Here is a 22,078-nt window from a genome sequence, read left to right as displayed (position 1 = left end):
TAATAACTATTGGAAGGATTAAGATTTTTTAATAGAAGTAATTTACAAATCTGTTTAACTTTCCGGAGCCAGTTGATATATAAAAAAAAGTTTTTGCCTGGAATACCCCTTTAATATAAGTAAGACCTAAAACATCACATGTGGAAGGCATGTTATACAGAAAAACTAACGAAAAAAATAAAAAAAAACACACAAAGACGATATGGGCATCATAATATCCACACAGTATTAAACCAGAGAAGTAATCATAGATAGAAGCAAAGAAGCCGGGTCATTTGAAAGAGGTTTTCCGGTAATTTGAGTAATAAATTCGAATACTTGCACCCATAACGGGTGAATCAGGGGACGGGACCACCAAATATGAGACATGGACCCAATGCCCTGGTTACATCGCCAACATTGTGCAGAAGTTTGTGGATACATCTTATGGAGAACATATGGCACTCTATACCATTGTGCAGATAAAGACATTTTATGGCTCAAAATAAAAGGATTTATTCCAATCATCATTTGAAAACTAGCAATCAAATTCTTGTTCCCAACCCCTCATAAATAATGGCACTTTGTTTCCATGTAAATTGAGAATTAGATCACAAATCTGGGAAATAGGTTTCACAGGAATAGTGGTATATTTTAACACTATAATATGTTACATTTTTTGTTTAGATTTTTTTATTTGAGTTAAATTTTTATTAAGGTGGCTTTTTTTTCTTTTTAAACAATGCTTGGATTGCTTACACTAATCATTGCTGTGCTACTCCATAACAAAGATCAGTGAGATCTACACTCTACCTGCACAATCTGCCTGAGGCAGACTGTACAAGAAGATCTCACTATGAAGGGCACAGAGGCCTTCCTCACCTTGTGATGGTGTTGCAGGTGTGGTGATCTAAAGCAAGGTTCACATCACGATTGTGCCTCTAAGGCACGCAAACATCGAGAAAATGTCAAAATGATATGCCGACATATCCGGGCTCAGACAGGCACAGGCCCCATTTATTTCAATGGCCTGAGTATAGTCAGCTAGTGACTATGTTCATGTCATTTCAAATTTTGACTCGGAGCACGAAATATGGCTTGCATACGTTGGGAAAATGACCTGAATGTAGTCACTAGCTGACAATGAAATGAACGGGGCCGAGCATGGATACATCCCCATGTAATTTTAAAATTTTCCTGACTAATCCGTGCCTTGGAGGCACAAAATCTGATGTGAATTAGGCTTAAGGCTTGACAGGTGCAGGACTTGTCAAGTCACCATTTAGATGCTGTGATCGCTACTGACCCCAGCATCTAGATGGTTATACTGCCAAGATTGGACAAAAGTGTTAGGCTGGGTTCACACCACGTTTTTCAAATACGGTAACCGTATATGGTTTTCCGGAAAAAAACGTATACAACCGTATCCGAAACCGTATGCATAGAGAATGCATTGTAAACCGTATTCCAAATGTTGTGTACGGTTGCATCCTTTTTGCCTCGGATACTGTTTTGCCGATTTTTCAACCGTAGGCAAAAATGCTGTCGACCACGTTTTTGCCTCCGGTTGGAAAACCGTATGCGGTTCTTTTAACATTGTTGTCTATGAGAACCGTACACAGAATTTCAGAATACGGTTGCACACGCTTTTTCTAATCCGTTTTTGGAGTTGACACATGCGCAGATTGGAATTTCAATAGAACAATAGTAACTTTATTAAATTGCTGGAAAACTAATTCCAAAAAAATAGCAAAACCGTTGGCAAAAACTGCTGCAAACGGATAGAACCGTACAGGGAAAAACCGTATACGTTTTAATTTGGAGTCATAGAGGTTGTATAAGGTTGCATACGGTTTGTGCCATACGTTTTTTAGCGGAAAACCGTATACGGTAACCGTATTTGAAAAACGTGGTGTGAACCCAGCCTTAGCTGTAAAATACAGCTGACACCTGCCGCATATGGAGTAGGCTCACCTTGTAAGCCCAATCCATATGCAGTTACTGCAGACATAGAAACACGTAGGAGCAGTCACTAAGGGGTTAAAAGATTTTTATTTCTAATTTAACTTCTAGCACCCCAAACTTATTCTTCATCTGCCCCTCAACTGATACTTTTTCTTATATAGAATAGTCAAGGAACAATGTCAATAACCCCCAAAAATATTCATCACACCATGGCGTATACAGTAGGTATTCTTTGCAGTTCAGGATTTAGGTAGACATAGATATGACCGTGGGATGGGCAGACATGCTTTTCTCTATGGTGGGCCACAGACATCACAATTGCCACATTTTAAAAAGGCTGAATCCCATTCATAAGTCATCTCAAAGGTGAAGTGAGTAAAGGAAACTGTAATATATATATATCACCTTTTCTTTTTCATGTAGCTTGAAGGTGATATCCCGAATAGCCAAGTCTAGGTCCTCCCGGTAGCGGGCCTTGTAGTTAGTAAACTCAATGGTTCCCCTGTCTGGCCACTCAGCGACAGGTCTTCTAGGCAGGATCCAGGGGGCCTGGTAATGTATGGGATATACATTTAGTTACCGCACTGTACTCATACAAGGAGCCAATAAACAGAGCATAATATGGGAAAAGGTCTCTACCTCTTTTTCCATTTCTTCATATTCACAAACCCGTTCTATCGCCACTCCATTCGTCTCTATCTCACAAGCTTTGCGCACCCAAAAATTCAACGTCTGAGTGATCTGGGGAGGAAGTGAATAAGGATCTGGGTACTGAGTATATCACAGGGAGAGAAAGTTTATCCTCTTCAGAAAAACTGAAAACCATGAGGTGAATTCATTATAAGAAGGACAGCAGTGGTGGTCGCCCAAATACCATTTTTAAATGAGTTATCCAACATTAGGTGACTTTAGTAATTAAGTGTCATACAGTAATGGACATGCTTACCAAGGATCTGTGCTTGTGTTGGTGCTAAATTGCCGTGTTCTGTGTCCCCCATCAAGCTGCTGGCTTGTTTTTGGGAACTGGCTGCTTCATGTTTCTGTGGCCTCCCTCAGACTACAATTCCCAGGATCCTATGTTTCAAAGGTGGGAGGTGACTTATTTCCCTCCTAAACATCGGTCGCCCCACCCATTGCAGCACAGCACAACCTGACACACAAGCTTTGGATCTGTGTGATGATGAATGCATGTACATGTGCGCTGGTAACGTCTAACGCTAGCTTCACATATAACAGGCGAAGCAGCCAAGCCCCTTTCTGCACCTGACTAGTGATGTATTGTCCTGGGCTGCACAGCAAGCTGGGAAAGGTCCGAGACAACACTTATTTTGTAGGCTGCAGTAAATGAACTTCAGGGAATAAAAAAACAAATTCGATAGCAGCCACCAAACTCGAGTAAATTAAGTATATTTGTAACTAGACTAACTCTGCTGTCCCCTGTCTCACATTCAAAGAACCAAAAATCCTGGAATACCCCTTTAATACCCCTATGAATGAATTTTTCTTGACAATAGTATCTCAACCATGGTGATCGGCTGAGAAAAAAAAGTTGCAAAACTACAACTTCCAGCTCCCTGGCCTTCTGGGAGTTGTAGTTTTGCCACAGCTGGAGGTCTGCATTTTGGGGACCACTTACATAATGGACCCCAGACTGTGTTTGAGGTATAGTTAGGTTTATTTACTTACATTCAGTGCATAGGTTACTGATAATCCCACCATTCCAGATGTCATCTTGTCACCTGCCTGGACAGCAAATGCTGCAGCAAAGAAAACCATTAAATTTCCCAAAAACTCCAGTCTCACTGCAAGCCACCTATAATAAGAGAAAAATAAATAAATAAACAGTATGACAACCTGTAACCTATGGTGCTAAAACACAGAGACAGAGGTTCCTACATGTTTCGGGCCTTAGAGACCCTTAAGCATAGAATGATGCCATGATTCAGGGTCTCTAAGACCTGAAATGCATAGGCACCAAATGTATTTTATTCTGGGATTTAAAGGGGTACTCCCGTGGAAAACTTTTTCTTTTTTTTTTTAAACAGATTTGTAAATTACTTCTATTAAAAAATCTTAATCCTTCCAATTCATTTTAGGGGCTGTATACTACAGAGGAAATGCTTATCTTTTTAGATTTCTCTGATGTCACGACCACAGTGCTCCCTGCTGACCTCTGCTGTTCATTTTAGGAACTGTTCAGAGCAGCATATATTTGCTATGAGGATTTTCTCCTGCTCTGGACAGTTCCAAATATGGACAACAGAGGTCAGCAGAGAGCACTGTGGTCATGACATCAGAGAAATTCAAAAAGTAAAGCATTTCTTCTGTAGTATACAGCCCATAAAAAGTACTGGAAGGATTGAGATTTTTTAATAGAAGTAATTTACAAATCTGTTTAACTTTCCGGCCATCAGTTCATTAAAAAAAAAAAAGTTTTCCACAGGAGTACCCCTTTAACAAAGAAGCACTTGCAGGCAGAAGATTCCAATGGCGCAGCCATTCTGCTCATTGTGCTTCTGCTGAAAGTGCTGCTCTTGGCTACCTAGGGCTCAAACACACTTAGGAGTGCAGTGTATAGAATTAGGGGTGAGAGTTAGGGTACAACCCCTAACTTTAAAAGGGGTACTCCGCTGCTCAGCGTTTGGAACAAACTGTTCCGAACGCTGGAGCCGGCCCAGGGAGCTTGTGACATCATAGCCCCGCCCCCTCATGCCATCACACCACGCCCCTCAATGCAAGTCTATGGGAGGGGGCGTGACAGCCATCATGCCCCCTCCCATAGACTTGCATTGAGGGGGTGGGGAGTTACATCATGAGGGGGCGGGGCTATGACATCTCGAGCTACCGGCGCCGGCTCCAGCGTTCGGAACAGTTTGATCCAAATGCTGAGCAGCGGAGTACCCCTTTAATCCTAAATACTTCCCCCATATAAGTTTGTTTAGCACTCATTGGCCAAGAGCCGCACTATTTCTTCTGTCTGCAATGTGAGGCCCTAACAAGCAATATGCTGTTGAAGTGAGCATGCTCTACTGTCTCAGTGGATGCCCTAAAACTGTTGTAACCAAGGGCAACATAGCAAAACAAAGTATAGATTGGTAAGTATATTTACCTCTTAAACATATCTCATGAACAAGATGTCCTGTTTAATTTCACCCAATACCTCAGTTTAGACTAATTTATCTTCATGGTTAAACCCCATTAAAAGGGTTGTCCTAAGACAATTATCCCCTATCCTGCAGGGAACCTACCGATCATGAGAACATGGATATGGTGTCACATAACTGGTGAAAATGTTTCATACCCCTGTATGCCCGGGCTACCGGAATACAAATTATAAACTTTAACTTACCTGCCACTGCTCCCCTGGTGCCAATGGAATCGGTCTTCCGTCCTGGTCTTCTTTCGGCTTTTTGGTGCCTGACACATCACACTGCGAGTCAGCTAATAACCGACTGCAGTGATGTCCGGCCTTGGCCAGTGATAGGCCTGGGCACCAGGAAAGAGGCTGGGCCTAAGCCCTTTACCTGACACCTCCACTCATCAATGGACATCAATGCGGCCGGCGATTAGCTGAGCCGCAGTGCGACGTGTCGGTTACCAAAAGCCAGAAGAAGACTGGGGACGGAGTACGAGAGACTGATTCCAGCAGCACCAGGGGAGCTGTGGAGGGCAAGTTAAAGTTTATTATTTTTATTCCGCCAGCCCAGGCGTATAGGGGGAAGAGAATTTATCACTGGAGTTCTCCTTGATGGAAACAGTGGTCGAGTAGCTGTGCTGCCACTTAATTCAATGAAGGAGATTTATCAAGGGATCAAGCAACTTTTTGTGCGACTTTTGTGGGTAAGTAAAAAATACCAGTCAGCCCTACCTAAGCAATTTTCAGATTTCACTTTGCAATGGTCGGTAATTTATCAAGTGGGAAAGTTGCACGTAAGCAAAAAAAAAAAAAAAAAAAAAAAAAAAAAAGCACAAACCCCCCTTCAAAAAGTCACAAGTGTAAACAAAATTGCTAACAGCACTTTTAAAAAGCTGCACAAAAAGTTGCAGTTGCGATATTTTGCGCACCTCCGCTCCCAGGCACTGTTCACATCTATGTCCCAACCGCAAGCTGTTGTAACTACAACTCTTAGCTTGTCCTGACTGCAAGGGCATGCTGGGAGTTGTAGTCCGGTAATAGCTAGCGGGCGGGTGGTAGATGCGGGCAGGTGGCCGGGGAGAGGAGCTGCTCAAAAAGTCGTAACTGCAACTCCTCTCCCTGGCCACCCGCCTGCATCCATCACCCGCCCGCTAGCTGTTGCAGAACTACAACTCCCAGCATGCCCTTTACAGTGAGGACATGCTGGGAGTTACAGTTACAACAGCTAGCGGCCAGGTGATAGATGCGGTCAGGTGGCTGGGAGCAGAGCCGGCCGACAGGAAAATGAAATTACAGAACTGGTCTGGTCCAGACCTCCTGGCCAATCCCAGCTGCCAAAGGGAAATATGAAGTTACAATATCATAACTTCATTTTTTCTGCTGTGAACTCAGGGAGTGGAGCACAAGCCGTCCCCACTTCCCTGGCTTCCTTGTCACCTGCCCGCGCCTCAGGACTGCAACTCCCAACACGTCCTTATTGTAAGGACATGCTGGGAGTTGTAGTGGTGGGGTGCAGGCGGATGGAAGATGTGCGGGCGGATGAGAAGTTTGTCACCCGCTCGCACATCTCCCGCCCATGCCACAGGACTACAACTCCCAGCATGCCCTTACAATAAGGACATGCTGGGATTTGTAGTCCTGCTGCAGGGGTGGTTGACCAGCTTTTCACCTGCCCCTGCTGCACGGCTACAACTCCCAGCATGCCCATACAGTAAGAACATGCTGGGAATTGTAGTTCTGCGGCTAGGGCGGTTAACAAGCTTGTCACCTGCCCCTACTGCATGGCTACTACTCCCAGCATGCCCTTACTGTAAGGACATGCTAAGAGTTGTAGTCTTGCAGCGGGGGCGGGTGACAAGCTTGTCACCCGCCTGCACATCTCCTTCCAGAGCCGCACAACTACAACTTCCAGCATATCCTTACTGCAAAGACATGCTGAGAGTTGTAATCGTGCGGAGATGTGCGGGCGGATGACAATAAATGTACTAACCTATTTTCTGTGTTTCTTCTCATTTCAGATCTGTGTATCCTGTGGACTTCTTCGGATTCGACGGACTACTACTATGACCAATGTTTATTTTTTTTGTTTAATGGTAATAAAATGGTGGGGGAGTGTTTTTTTAAATAACATTTTTGGGGTGTTTTTTATTTATTTTACTTTACAGGCTTATAAGCTGTCTTAAAGACGGAATCCATTACTAAGCCAGGCTTAGCATTATCCCCAAAAATAGCTATCGCTAACCCTCAATTATTACCCTGGTACCCACAGCCACAGGGGTGCCAGGAAGAGCCAGTACAAACAGGACTGGAGCATCAAAAATAGCGCTCCTGGGCCTAGGCAGTAACAGGCCGGCGTTATTTAGGCCGGGGAGGGACAGAAACAATGGTCCTCGCCCACCCTGGTAATGTCAGGCTGTTGCTGCTTGGTTGGTATCTCGCTGAGAATAAAAATAGGGGGTACCCTATGCAGTTTTTATATTTAATTATTTATACCCCAAATTTGTGTGGTTCCCCCTATTTTCATTCTCAGCCAGACGTTACACGGGTGGGCGGGAACTATTGTTACTGGCCTTCCCCAGCCTAAATAACACCAGCCTGTTACCGTCTAGACCCAGGAGCACCAATTTTGACACTCTGGGCCTGTTGGTACCGGCTCTTCCCTGTAGCAGTGGGTACTGGGGTAATAATTAGGGGTTAGCGATAGCAGTTTTTGGGGCTAACGCTAAGCCACGGAATAATAATGGACTCCGTCTATAAAACAGCTTCCACTACTAAGCCTGTAATGTAAATAAAAAACATAAAAATGTTTATAAAACTTTTATTTAAAAAAACAAACACACACCAAAAGCCCTCGTTAATTTTATTAATAGTAAACAAAAAATAAAAGCTGGTCATTGTAGTTCACCAAATCTGAAGTAGACCACAGGATAAACGGATTTGAAATGAGAAGAAAAAAAACAAAAAATGGGTTAGTACATTTAGGGGGAAAAAGTGGTAAGGAAAACGTAATAAACACACACACACATAACTATATAACACACATATAACACACATTTATTTTCACAACTGCTTGCTCTGAAGTCATTTATTGGTTTTTAGCTTATGTGTGCTAAAAAATATGCTATTTAAAAGTGATTTCTTGTTTTTTGCTTATGTAAGCCAAATTTATCAACCCCCTAGTATAATAAATATGTCACACCTAAGCAAAACCAAAGCAAAAAAATAAAAATGACTACGGAAGTCACTTACCAAAGCAACGATGATAAATCTCCTTCAATATCTTTGGGACTGATGGAGATGGTAGTATAGAATACATAGCCTGTTTATTGCTATCAGTTCTGCATGCTCGATCAGCACTCCATTCATTCGGGGGGGGGGGGGGGGGGGGGGGACTTCTGTTCTTGTGATCAATGAAGCTTCCACGGGGGGGACTTACAGTAATCACGTATCACCTACCATGAGTTGCGATGATAAGTGTCTATCTTGGAACAACCTCTTTATTGGTTCCTAGCTGAGCCCAATAAAAAGTAACTAGTAGAGAGAGAACTTATACACACATAACACTCCCTTACCGATTAGAGATCACATTATTGTAGTAGCACAGTAAATTCTCATCCATTACATTCTTGTTCTCATCAATGAACCTCTCTTGATGTCCAAAGGCTCTGATGGTAGACACTCCCTGCAAAGTCTCACTGAATTGAGAGATGATGGGAGAACGTGAGGCCCCATCCAATCTCCGGATTTGTCGTGAACTAGAAATATAATATCTCTAAATAAAGGGAAACAAATGTTTACTGCCAAATCCCAACTCAACAAATCTCATAATTGTTCTATAAACCTGCACTGGCTAAGAAAATTTGTGAATTTAACCTTTATTGGTGGCATTCTTGGTTGACAACTTAAAGGGGTACTCCGCCCCTAAGGATAGGGGATAAGATGTCTCATTGCTGGGGTCCTGTCGCTGGGAACCCCCTGCGATCTCTCCTGCAGCACCCCGTGTCATCTGCTGCACGGATGCCTGATGAAGGGCGGTACAGGGGCCGGAGTATTGTGATGTCATGGCCACGCCCCATCATGATGTTATGGCCACGCACCCTCAATACAAGTAAATGGGAGTGGGCGTGATGGTCGCCACACCCCCTCCCGTAGACTTGCATTGAGGTGGTGGGGCGTGACATCACAAGGGGGCGGGGCCGTGATGTCACGATACTTCAGCTCCTGTATCATCCTTCATCAGGCACGGAGCAAAGTGTGCTCCGTGGAGCAGATGACACGGGGTGCTGCAGGAGATCACGGGGGTTCCAGCAGTGGGACCCCTGTGATCAGACATCTTATTCCCTATCCTTTGGATAGGGATAAGATGTCTAGGGGCGGAGTACCCCTGTAACTACCATAAGAAATCATATATACAGACTAAATACTGTTTTAGTGCAAATAATCTTTATGCATATACAATGTATACATATTTCCTGAGAACAGTAAAATGTTTATTCCAAGAAGTGCAACATGTGTACAGTATAGCAATGACCACTATACCGCTTCACCATTCAGATGTTTTAACCTAGCCACACTTTTGACATACACAAATAAAAGCTAAAAGTGATATTACAACCGCATAGTCATATTTAAGACACCTGGAAAATGATCAAATTGCCTCCCAGCATTTTACATTCACGGACGCCTTTGTGCAATTTTGCAGTTGTCAAAAACAGAAAAATGGATACAAAAATCATTCTGGTGGCTTCAAGCTTGCGGTAGAGCCTGAAACCTTCTAAATAAGTGAAATGAGTCAAAATGTGCAAAGTTTGTATATATCACTGGCCTTAACATTTAGATCCTGGGGTTAACAAATAACCAGGTTAGGTGAAGGGGTGAAAACATTCCTGGGTCACACCACTGGGGTAAAGGGATCAAAGTAAACAGACTGTAATCCAGTGTTTTCCAACCAGGGTGCCTCTATCTGTTGCAAAACTACAACTCCCAGCATGCCCGGAGAGCCAACGGCTGTCCGGGCATGCTGGGAGTTGTAGTTTTGCAACAGCTGGAGGCACCCTGGTTGGGAAACACTGCTGTAATTGTTCTTCCTGCTGTCATTTGTAGTTAGATTTTCCTTGGGCTTCTAAGGTAATTGTTACACCTCTAAATAAGGTTCAGGAACATAAAGCCATCTAGAATGGACTCCACCCCTGAGGAACAATGGGGAGTGGACAGTTTTTGTAGAATGGACTCTACCCCTAAGGAACAATGGGGAGTGGACAGTTTTTCTAGAATGGACTCCACCCCTGAGGAACAATGGGGAGCGGACAGTTTTTCTAGAATGGACTCCACCCCTGAGGAACAATGGGGAGCGGACAGTTTTTCTAGAATGGACTCCACCCCTGAGGAACAATGGGGAGTGAACACAGCCTAAGTCAGGGGAAAGACCGCAATCCAATAAAACATTTTTTTTTTTAATCTTGCAACTCTTCACTCTACAAAGACGAATGCTTAAAAATTCTGGGACTTTTCTTAGTATTAAGATTCCAGTTCTGGAAAACCTCATAACCATACTTATGATACAGAGAGAAATGTTAAAACATAAAGAAGCAAAAAGTATTATTTTACTATTTACCTGGATCAAAAGGTATGAAAATCCAATGGGAATAATAGCTACTGAGAACAGAGGTGTGGCAACTACAATAACCAGAATGGTCCCCAGCACGTCCAACATACAGTTTAACCAGGTGCGTAAATAGTAATGGAAACGCTCGTCTATTACATATATATCCTATAATAAGACAGCAACAAAGACATATATAATTTTACTTATAGAAAGATTACAGTAACATTATTTAGAAATTCTCAATGAAGTTTCCCGACCACCTGGGTTCCTGCTTCCCACTGTTTTTCTGTCGCTGACACATTTATTTACAGGACAGATGTAGAGCCGGACCATCGTGGAGAAGGGACTCCAAGGATGTTATAATTTGGGGCAGTGGAACATCTTAAGCTGCATTCACATCACGTTTTGTCCCTACGGATGCCGGTTCCGGCTGGGAAATTTCAATACCGGGGGCTCCCGTATCCCAGCCGGACCGGCGGTATTAAGTAAATAAGATTCGGCAGCGGTCCGGCTGGGATACAGGAAATTTCCCAGCCATAGGGACAAAACGTGATGTGAATGCAGCCTTAGTTAAAGGGGTATTCTGGCTTTATACATCTTATCCCCTATGCAAAAGATAGGGGATAAGATGTATGATCGCAGGGATCCCGCCCGCTGGGGACCCCCGCAATCTCGGTGCAGCCACCAGCATTCTGTAACGGGCGCTGCCTCCAATACAGGGACATGACATCGCGGCCACGTCCCCTAATGATGTCACACCACGCCCCCTCCCATAGACATGAATGGAGGGGGCATGAGCCAATGGGAGTCACTGTCAGATCGCAGGGGTCCCCAGCGGTGGGACCCCTGCGATCATACACCTTATCCCCTATCCTTTGAATACTGGATAAGATGTATAAAGCCGCAATAGCCCTTTAACTACACTCATGTTTTAAGCTTTTGGGTGTTATCTTTTCAAGAGAACATGTAGCAAAATATGTATCACCACTGATGCCTTCATATTGTACAACAATTTGTTGACCACGGAATCCAGGCAAGTTCCGGCAAAGTTCTATCTAATATTACCCTACATCTTACCTTAGTAAACCGATTCAGTACTTGGCCCATCGGAGTGGTTTCAAAAAACTGGAGGGGTAGGTGCAGTATATTGTCCAGCATCTGGTTGTGTAGTGAACGGGAGGAACAGATTGTACCCCTAGTGACCACATAGGCCCCATAACAGACAAAGAGGCCTAAAACATAGAAGAGACATAGATGTCAATGCAGACATTAAAAGGAGTAGTCCAGTGGTGAAAAACGTATCCCGCTATCCTAAGGATAGGGGATAAGTTTGAGATCGCGAGGGGACCGACCACTGGGGCCCCCTGCGATCTCTCTGTACGGGGGCCAGGCTCTCCGGCCAGATAGCGGGTGTCGACCACCGCACGAAGCGGCGGCCGACACGCCACCTCAATACATCGCTATGGCAGAGCCGGAGATTGCCGAAGGCAGGCTGTCGGGGCCCCAGCGACCGGACCCCCCGCGATCTGCAACTTATCCCCTATCCTTAGGATAGGGGATAAGTTGTTCACCACTGGACTACTCCTTTAAGTCACCATTCCTTTCTATAATGTTTGCCAACAATATAATTATTCTATGCTTTTATTCCATTTATTTTGGATGATTTAGGCTAATAATAGTCACCAGGACATGCTAAATTCATGTACCTCACACATCTTATAAATATTACAGGACTACAAGATGGGGATTATAATAATACAACGTAGCATAACATTCCTTTACCTTGCACCAATCCTAACACTCCATAGATGCTGAGTCTATTGTCCCTCAGTTCTGTCCACTCAGTTGGATCCTTCACTTCTTTGGTCTCAGTTGTCCATTTACTAAGCCACACATTTTGTCCTATGGCCATTACATTTTGTCCAACATATGCTATGATAGTTAAGCAGGCCCAAGACCATCCAAAAGCCTTCAGGTACTTCTTCACCACTGACATCTTCGTCTAGAAACAGAAGACACTCATGTATATAATGACCTAGTATAAGTTATTATTATGCACAAATACATTGATGAGAATGTAAATGGAGTTGCTTTTAATAATGCTCTGTATATCAGAGATGAGGATCTGTGACTAGAACTTACAGTAGATTTAATGATCCTAAACCTATTGAACTGGCCATCGATTCATTTAGTCTTGTAAGTCTTTCTGGCTAAATGATCATTCGAGGCGGGTTTGGCGAATCTTACTGTAGATTCACTCATCAGAGACAGAATGTTACAGATACAGATTGTGTATATTATATATACACACACACACACACACACACACACACATACATACAGTGACCCCCCGACCTAAGATGGCCCCGACATACGATCATTTCAACATACGATGGCCTCTCAGAGGCTATCGCATGTTGAAGGCAGCATCAACATACAATGCTTTTGTATGTTGGGGCCATCACAAACGGCTATCCGGCAGCGCAGACTGCTTCAGCTGCCACCGGATAGCCATTTACGGTGCCCCGTGTGGTCCGCTGACGATCACTTACCTGTCCTCGGGGCTCTGGCGCGTCACGTTGCTGTGCACGCCGTTCCGTCATCCAATAGGAGCGGCGTGCATAACGACGTGATGGCGGCGACGGAGAGCGAGGATGCCAGGGAAGCAGAGGCCTTGCCGGAGCGTCGGGGACACCCCGGAGACGCGGCGATAGCGATGGAGGGCGACATCCAGGGCAGCGGTGACGAGCGGTGATGGTCCGGAGCGTCGGGGACGGGTGAGAATAACCTCGAATACCAGTGGTCTTCAACCTGCGCACCTCCAGATGTTGCAAAACTACAACTCCCAGCATGCCCGGACAGCCGTTGGCTGTCCGGGCATGCTGGGTGTTGTAGTTTAGCAAAATCTGGAGGTCCGCAAGTTGTAGTCCACTGTCCTATACTTTACATTGTACGTATCCCTCAACATACGATGGTTTCAACAAACGATTGTCCATTTGGAACAGATTACCATCGTATGTTGAGGGACAACTGTATGTATATGTATATGTATATATATATATATATATATATATATATATATATATATATTTCAGTAAACAAACAAAATGCATGGATGAGTTTTTATTGATCACCTCATTTCTGTAGTCACGGTGCTATTCAGATCAGTGGCCATTTACTTACAATGTTGTGCTACGTTTCCAAAAGAAATCTCTGAGCAGTACCAAAGGGGCTCTAAAAGGAGTTGTTTAAGATAACAAAACTAAGGTTGATTTTTTTTCAAAAAACAGCTCCACGCCTGGGTGTGTGTGGAATTGCAGCTCAGCCCCATTGACTTTCATGAAGATGAACTGCAGTACCAGACACAACCCATAGACAGGTGTGATGCTATTTATGGAAGAAAGGGGTCATGCTTATCTAATCTTGGACAATCACTTCAAGCTCAATAGTTTTTTAATTCTTTAAATATAAAAAAACACAGGTTTTCAATCTGATCCTTTCACACACACACACACACACACACACACATTATATATATATTTTAATTATTTCACGCAACCTATCCACATAAATACATAATTTACCCACAGACCAAAAAATTTCCCAGTTTTTCTCTTTATCAGCGTGTTACATAACCTGTGATGTCCCGACTCATTGGCCTCACTAGACATGTGTAAAGGAACTTACTAGCCATGGTCCACAGTCTTCTCTGCTCTGTGGCACCTTAGGCGTTGCTCCATTGCTATGGCTGCCACGCTATATGATGGTGACAGATTGAAACAGGCACCTGCGGCCCACAGTCACCCATAGAAACATAGAATGTGTCGGCAGATAAGAACCATTTGGCCCATCTAGTCTGCCCAATAATCTGAATCCTATGAATAGTCCCGGGCCCTATCTTATATGAAGGATAGCCTTATGCTTATCCCATGCATGTTTAACCCCTTAAGGACTCAGGGTTTTTCCGTTTTTGCACTTTCGTTTTTTCCTCCTTACCTTTTAAAAATCATAACCCTTTCAATTTTCCACCTAAAAATCCATATTATGGCTTATTTTTTGCGTCACCAATTCTACTTTGCAGTGACATTAGTCATTTTACCCCAAAATTCACGACGAAACGGAAAAAAAAATCATTGTGCGACAAAATCGAAGAAAAAACGCCATTTTGTAACTTTTCTGTAGGCCCATACGGTTAAAATGATACCCTACTTATATAGGTTTGATTTTGTCGTACTTCTGTAAAAAATCATAACTACATGCAGGAAAATTTATACGTTTAAAAATGTCATCTTCTGACCCCTATAACTTTTTTTATTTTTCCACGTACAGGGTGGAATGAGGACTCATTTTTTGCGCCGTGATCTGAAGTTTTTATTGGTATGATTTTTGTTTTGATCGGACTTTTTATTCATTTTTATAAATTTTTTAATGGTATAAAAAGTGACCAAAATACGCTTTTGTGGACTTTGGAATTTTCTTGCGTGTACGCCATTGACCGTGCGGTTTAATTAATGATATATTTTTATAGTTTGGACATTTACGCACGCGGCGATACCACATGTTTATTTTTATTTACATTGTTTTATTTTTTTTATGGGAAAAGGGAGGGGATTCAAACTTTTATTAGGGAAGGGGTTAAATTACCTTTATTAACACATTTTTTTTACTTTTTTTTTGCAGTGTTATAGGTCCCATAGGGACCTATAACACTGAACACACTGATCTCTCATCCTGATCACAGGCGTGTATTAACACGCCTATGATTAGTGTTATCGGCGCTTGACTGCTCCTGCCTGGATCTCAGGCACGGAGCAGTCATTCGTCGATCGGACACAGAGGAGGCAGGTAAGGGCCCTCCCGGTGTCCTGCAAGCTTTTCGGGACGCCGCGATTTCACCGCAGTGGTCCCGAACAGCCCGACTGACTAGCTGGGATACTTTCACTTTCGCAGCGGCAGTCAGCTTTGATTGCCGCTTCTAAAGGGTTAATACCGCACATCGCCGTGATCGGCGATGTGTGGTATTAGCCGCGGGTCCCGGCCGTTGATGAGCGCCGGGACCGACGCTATGTGATGCGGGGTCGCAGCGCGACCCCGCTTCATATCGCGGGAGCCGGCGCAGGACGTAAATATACGTCCTGCATCGTTAAAGGGTTAAACTCCTTCACTGGAAGGCTATTCCATGCATCCACTACTCTCTCAGTAAAGTAATACTTCCTGATATTACTTTTAAACCTTTGCCCCTCTAATTTAAAACTATGTCCTCTTGTGGTAGTTTTTCTTCTTTTAAACATGCTCTCCTCCTTTACCGTGCTGATTCCCTTTATGTATTTAAAAGTCTCTATCATATCCCCTCTTCTTTCTTCCAAGCTATACATGTTAAGGTCCTTTAACCTTTCCTGGTAAGTTTTATCCTGCAATCCATGTACTAGTTTAGTAGCTCTTCTCTGAACTCTCTCTAGAGTATCTATATCCTTCTGGAGAAACGGCCTCCAGTACTGCGCACAATACTCCAAGTGAGGTCCCACCAGTGCTCTGTACAGCGGCATGAGCACTTCTCTCTTTATACTGCTTATACCTCTCCCTATACATAGCGTTTCCTGCTGCTCTATTACATTGTCTTCCTACCTTTAAGTCTTCTAAAATAATTACTCCTAAATCCCTCTCCTCAGGGCTGATGTAAGGGCTGTGTCAAATAATCTATATTCTGCCTGAGGGTTTTTACGCCCCAGGTGCATTATCTTGCACTTATCCACATTAAATTTCAGTTGCCAGAGTTCTGACCATTCTTCTAGTTTGCCTAAATCCTTTTCCATTTGGCGGATCCCTCCAGGAACATCAACCCTGTTACATATCTTTGTGTCATCAGCAAAAAGACATACCTTACCATCGAGACCTTTTGTGATATGACTAATGAAGATATTAAACAAAATTGGTCCCAGTACAGATCCCTGAGGTCCCCACTGGTGACAAGACCTTGCTCTGAATATTCTCCATTGACTACAACCCTCTGTTGTCTGTTACTCAGCCAGTGTCTAATCCACTCAACAATATTGGAGTCCAAGCTCTATGACTGTAGTTTATTGATACGTCTTCTATGTGGGACAGTGTCAAAAGCCTTACTAAAATCTAGATATGCGATGTCTACTGCCCCTCCGCCATCTATTATTTTAGTCACCCAGTCAAAAAAATCAATAAGATTTGTTTGACATGATCTCCCTGAAGTAAACCCATGTTTTTCATCTTGCAATCCATGGGATTTTAGATGTTCCACAATCCTATACTTTAGTAGGGTTTTCATTAATTTCCCCACTACTGATGTCAGACTTACTGGCCTATAGTTGCTTGATTCCTCCTTACTACCTTTCTTGTGAATGGGCACAACATTTGCTAATTTCCAATCTTCCGGGACAGCTCCTGTTACCATTGATTGGTTAAATAAATCTGCTAACGGTTTTGCTAGCTCACCACTAAGCTCTTTTAATAATTTTGGGTGTATCCCATCAGGCCCCTGTGATTTATTTGTCTTCACTTTAGAAAGCAAACGTAGAACCTCTTCCTCTGTAAAGACACATGCATCAAACAATTCCTTAGTTTTTCTCTCTGATGGAGGTCCTTTTCCTTCTTTTTCTTCTGTAAAAACTGAACAGAAGTATTCATTAAGGCAGTCGGGTAGCCCCTTATTCTCTTCTACATATCTTCCTTCCTTTGTTTTTAATTTAGTTATTCCTTGTTTTGATTTCCTTTTTTCATTTATATATCTGAAGAATATCTTTTCCCCTTTTTTCACAGACTTTTTGTGCCTGATGCGCGTTCTTTCTGGATTTAGTGTTGCTGTGCTTATGACATGGATTGCCCATTCTTCCTTTGTAATTAGGACCTTGACATTCTCTCCTGGACTAGATCTTGGGACCGGATTGTGACGATCCCTCTGTGTGCCGATTTGGGCCTAGACATGACAACCTGGTACTGACCCTGTTTTACTGACTTTGAGCCTACTGTCTTCCCTATCCCTCTCCCTTTGCATTCACATGGAAAAGGGACCGTCATCCAGTTGGGGGGCAACTACCTAGAGCAAATTGTCCAAGTGGACAGGGACAGGGATGTGATGGAATATAGAGCTGCATATGCTTACTGCTGTTCTGACAATGTGGGTATACAAGCCAATCAATGCTGCAGTAATGTAAATTAATTTGGAGGGGAAGACTAAAACAATGGCTGGATGAGGCAGGGATAGAACTCGTTAGAAGTAAAGTAGTTCCAGAGCACTATTTTTTTTTTTTATTAAATCAGACAACCAATATAAAAAGTTGAAATACAAGTTTCCTAATTTTGTTTAGCATCCATCAATTATACAAATATAATAAGACATTTACTACACTTACATTTCCTGTGGCGACTGTCTCTTTATTAATCCTAGGAGTGCTTAACGTAGCAAACAGCTTCCTGAAAAAGATATTATAAACCAGAAACGCAGGTGTAAAACAATGGTCGCTGGAGAATTCAAGATCATTTATCTCTAGTTTCATATGACCAGATTTTTAGATTTAAAATGATGAAAGTGGGTGCATGGGTACAACTTAACATCTGAAATCTATCTAAGGAGCATTAAAGCAGAAGTATCATGGAAGAAAACGTATCCCCTATCCGAAGGATAGGGGATAAGTTTTAGATTACGGGGGGTCTGAGCGCTGGGGCCCACCGTAATCTCCTGTATGCAGCCCCGACTCTCCTTCACAGCTGCACATCACGACCCCCGCCCGAAGCGGAGGCCATCACTCCCCCTTCATATAGCTCTATGGGAGAGCCGTTTGGCAATCTTCAGCTCTCCCATAGAGCTATATAGAGGGGGTGTGGCGGCCCCAGCTTCGGGCGGGGGTTGTGACGTGCCGCTGTGAGGGAGAGCCGGGGCTCCATACAGGAGATCGTGGGGGCCCGCAGCGCTAGGACCCCCCACGATCTAAAACGTATCCCCTTCTTTTAAGCACAATAAAAAAAAAGGAGGGTGGAGGGGATCTTAGCTAGGGGCAGGGGTTTACATTATTTTCCTCCTTTAACAAAAATGGCAATAGAGGAAGACTCAGCTGTCAGCTGTGATACAAAATAGGGGAGGATGGGGACATGGCTGGGTTCCTGGGACACATTGAATTTCTTTAAACAAGGAAAAAAAGAAGAGTTTGATAGGAAAGGCTGGAATACACAAATATAATGCATTGTAATTTAAAAGACCACTATACCTTTCCTTCTGAGGCTTGCCTTCTTTAGGATGGCTACTCAGACTTCTTACATTCCCTGCATCCTTCAGCATGCTTGCTAAAAAAATAATCTGTGCATTAATATTAATATGCATAACAATATGAGAGTCTGATCTCCACTGACCTGATATTGATCACCTTATCCTATGCATAGGCCATCAACATTATAGTCTTAGAAAACACCTTTAAAACTACATTGTGTTGGTTCCACTCTTGGTTTTGACTAAAAATATTGATCATATTACAATATGTGTGAAACCAGCTGTCGAGATCCTGGTATACTGACGTGATATTATCATCAGTTCGTAAATGTGTGATGACTGCCGGACACTGAAGGGCACCGGACAGATCACATTCCTGGGAATAAATAGACTAATGGAACAACAGAATGAGGAGTTCTGCAGGAAGAATAAAAGCAAATCTCTAGGAAAGTCTTCAAAGGTTTAAAAGGGTACTCAGCTGCTCAGCATTTGGAATAAACCATTCCGAACGCTGGAGCTAGGAGCTTGTGATGTCATAGCCCCACCCCCTCGTGACGTACACCCCGCCCCCTCAATGCAAGTCTATAGGAGAGGGCGTGACGGCTGTCACGCCCCCTCCCATAGACTTGCATTGAGGGGAGGGCATGATGGCATGAGGGGGCGGGGCTATGACGTCACAAGCTCGGAACAGTTTGTTCCAAACGCTGAGCAGTGGAGTACCCCTTTAAGACAGATATAAAATAATAAGATTACAGGACAAAGAGTCGACTTTAATAGAAGATTTATTGCAAAATGTTATGCGAGTTCTCAAAGACTTACAGGTCACCTCATCGCAGCTTTCTTTCTTTCTCCCAGATGCTATGACCATATCAGCAAAGTCTTGTCGCTTGGAGACCAGTTCCCCATAAGTCCCCATCTGGCTGATTCTCCCATCTTCCATAACCACAATGAGATCAACATGAGGAAGGACGGTGAGGCTGTGCGTCACCAGGACTCTTGTCTGCAGACAACAAGGCACAATCATTACACCCATACTATAATATTAAAGGGGTACTCCGATGCAAACCTTTTTTCTTCTAAATCAACTGGCTCCAGAAAGTTAAACAGATTTGTAAATTACTTCTATTAAAAAATCTTAATCCTTCCTGTACTTATTAGCTGCTGAATACTACAGAGGAAATTCTTTTCTTTTTGGAATGCTCTCTGATGACATCACGAGCACAGTGCTTTCTGCTGACAATATTATAATAATAATAAGTCTTTATTTATTTATTGTTGTCCTTAGTGGGATTTGAACCCAAGTCCCCAGCACTGCAAGGCAGCAGTGCTAACCACTGAGCCACCATGCTGCCCTTTGCATACATCTGCTATGCACGGTTGCTAAAATGGACAGAGAGCACTGTCAGCAGAGAGCACTGTGCTCGTGATGTCATCAGTGTTCCAAAAAGAAAGGAATTTCCTCTGTAGCATTCAGCAGCTAATAAGCACTGGAAGGATTAAGATTTTTTAATAGAAGTAATTTACAAATATGTTTAACTTTCTGGCACCAGTTGATTTAAAAGAAAAAAGGTTTTCACCGGAGTACCCCCTTTAACAATTCACTATTTCAAAATCTCTTTTTGCAATTAAAGGGAACATTTTAGCCCTGATCACGGCTGCCATTGCATCCAGTCTAGACACCCCTCAAAAATCTTAATCCTTCCAGAAGTTATCAGCTGCTGTATGCTCCAGAGGAAGTTGTATAGTTCTTTTCAGTCTGACCACAGTGCTCTCTGCTGACACCTCTGTCCATGTCAAGAACTGTCCAGAGCAGGAGAGGTTTGCTATGGGGATTTGCTTCTACTCTGGACATTCCTTACACGGACAGAGGTGTCAGCAGAGAGCACTGTGGTCAGACAGGAAAGAACTACACAACTTCCTGTGGAGCATACATCAGCTGATAAGTACTGGAAGGATTAAGATTTTTACAAATCTGTTTAACTTTCTGGCATCAGTTGATCTGTCCACAGGGGGAGAGGCCCTTTAACTACATATTCTTCAAAGTCCCTTACACTATGTTCACACCATGTTTTTTTCTCTGTTTCCTTTACAGTCAGTTTTATTTTGTTGTACGAAAAAACGTGATCACACTATTATGTATGCCAAAAAAAACAACAACACATCTGTTGTTTTTATAATATAAGTCCATAGGAGATGGATTATGATGTATAGCATACAGCAGCATCCCTTTTTAGCATACAATAACGTATGTGTTTTTTTCCCTATAAAATGTATACGTTAAATGAACAGCAATAATGCAGTGTAAGAGTTCCCTTAGTTGTCTTACAGGGGTAAATCCATACCTTATTTTTCAAAAGGCCACTATGTCCAATGACTTTATCAAACAAATGCTTTCCCACATGTACATCGACGGCTGATAAAGGGTCATCCAGCAGGTAAATGTCTGCATCATTATATACAGCTCGAGCGAGGCTGACCCGCTGCTTCTGACCTCCACTCAGGTTTACACCCTGTACACAAAAAGAGGTTATGTAGATAGAAAGGAGGTCCCTCAAGTTACAATATTAATTGGTTCCAGGACGACCATTGTATGTTGAGACCAGAACTCTATGGAAACCTGGTAATTGGTTCTGAAACCCCAAAATGTCATCAAAAATTGGAAAAGGTGATGATTAAAGAAAAATAAGTAGATAACTAATACAGATAAAGCAAATCCTTACATATAAAAGAAAGAGCTACTGGGAGCTGTAAATCACTGTCTATGTCAGTGTTTCCCAACCAGGGTGCCTCCAGCTGTTGCAAAACTACAACTCCCAGCATGCCCGGACAGCCAACGGCTGTCCGGGCATGCTGGGAGTTGTAGTTTTGCAACAGCTGGTGGCACCCTGCTTGGGAAACACTGGTCTATGTAGAGGTCAGGAGCTTCTTCAGGGTACACGCAAGATCTTTAAAAAAAAAAAAAAAAGTAACATGGAGCCGCCCTCACCTGGTGTCCAAAGGAGCAGCTAACCCTTGTACAGGTAAAGAGTACAGAACATGTAATACCTCCCTGTACTGTAGGGGGCGCTACCAGACACCAGTCAGTGCATACACTTCAGTAATACAGGGGTTTTACCAGTGAATCCCCATTCTGATTGGTCGGTTCTTCTGGCCATTGACA

At 43.1% G+C, this 22,078-nt stretch overlaps 1 protein-coding gene across 1 annotated transcript in view; it reads right to left on the bottom strand.

Annotated features, from left to right (window-relative positions):
* LOC130357055 (multidrug resistance-associated protein 1-like) overlaps nt 1-22,078 on the bottom strand; it is a 78,442-nt gene that overhangs the window by 15,514 nt on the left and 40,850 nt on the right. The window contains exons 14-24 of the mRNA XM_056559380.1: nt 21,261-21,428; nt 19,738-19,918; nt 18,920-18,995; nt 18,068-18,128; nt 12,468-12,687; nt 11,763-11,917; nt 10,695-10,850; nt 8,653-8,852; nt 3,631-3,757; nt 2,584-2,685; nt 2,350-2,493 (exon numbers count right to left, since the gene is read on the bottom strand). Of these exons, the coding sequence (XP_056415355.1) occupies nt 2,350-2,493; nt 2,584-2,685; nt 3,631-3,757; nt 8,653-8,852; nt 10,695-10,850; nt 11,763-11,917; nt 12,468-12,687; nt 18,068-18,128; nt 18,920-18,995; nt 19,738-19,918; nt 21,261-21,428 (1,590 nt within the window). The remainder of the gene's footprint in view (nt 1-2,349; nt 2,494-2,583; nt 2,686-3,630; nt 3,758-8,652; nt 8,853-10,694; nt 10,851-11,762; nt 11,918-12,467; nt 12,688-18,067; nt 18,129-18,919; nt 18,996-19,737; nt 19,919-21,260; nt 21,429-22,078) is intronic.

This window comes from Hyla sarda, chromosome 2, assembly GCF_029499605.1.
Source record: "Hyla sarda isolate aHylSar1 chromosome 2, aHylSar1.hap1, whole genome shotgun sequence".
NCBI lineage: Eukaryota > Metazoa > Chordata > Amphibia > Anura > Hylidae > Hyla > Hyla sarda.
Note: the sequence above shows the minus strand (reverse complement) of the source record. Positions and strands in the feature narration are given on the sequence as shown.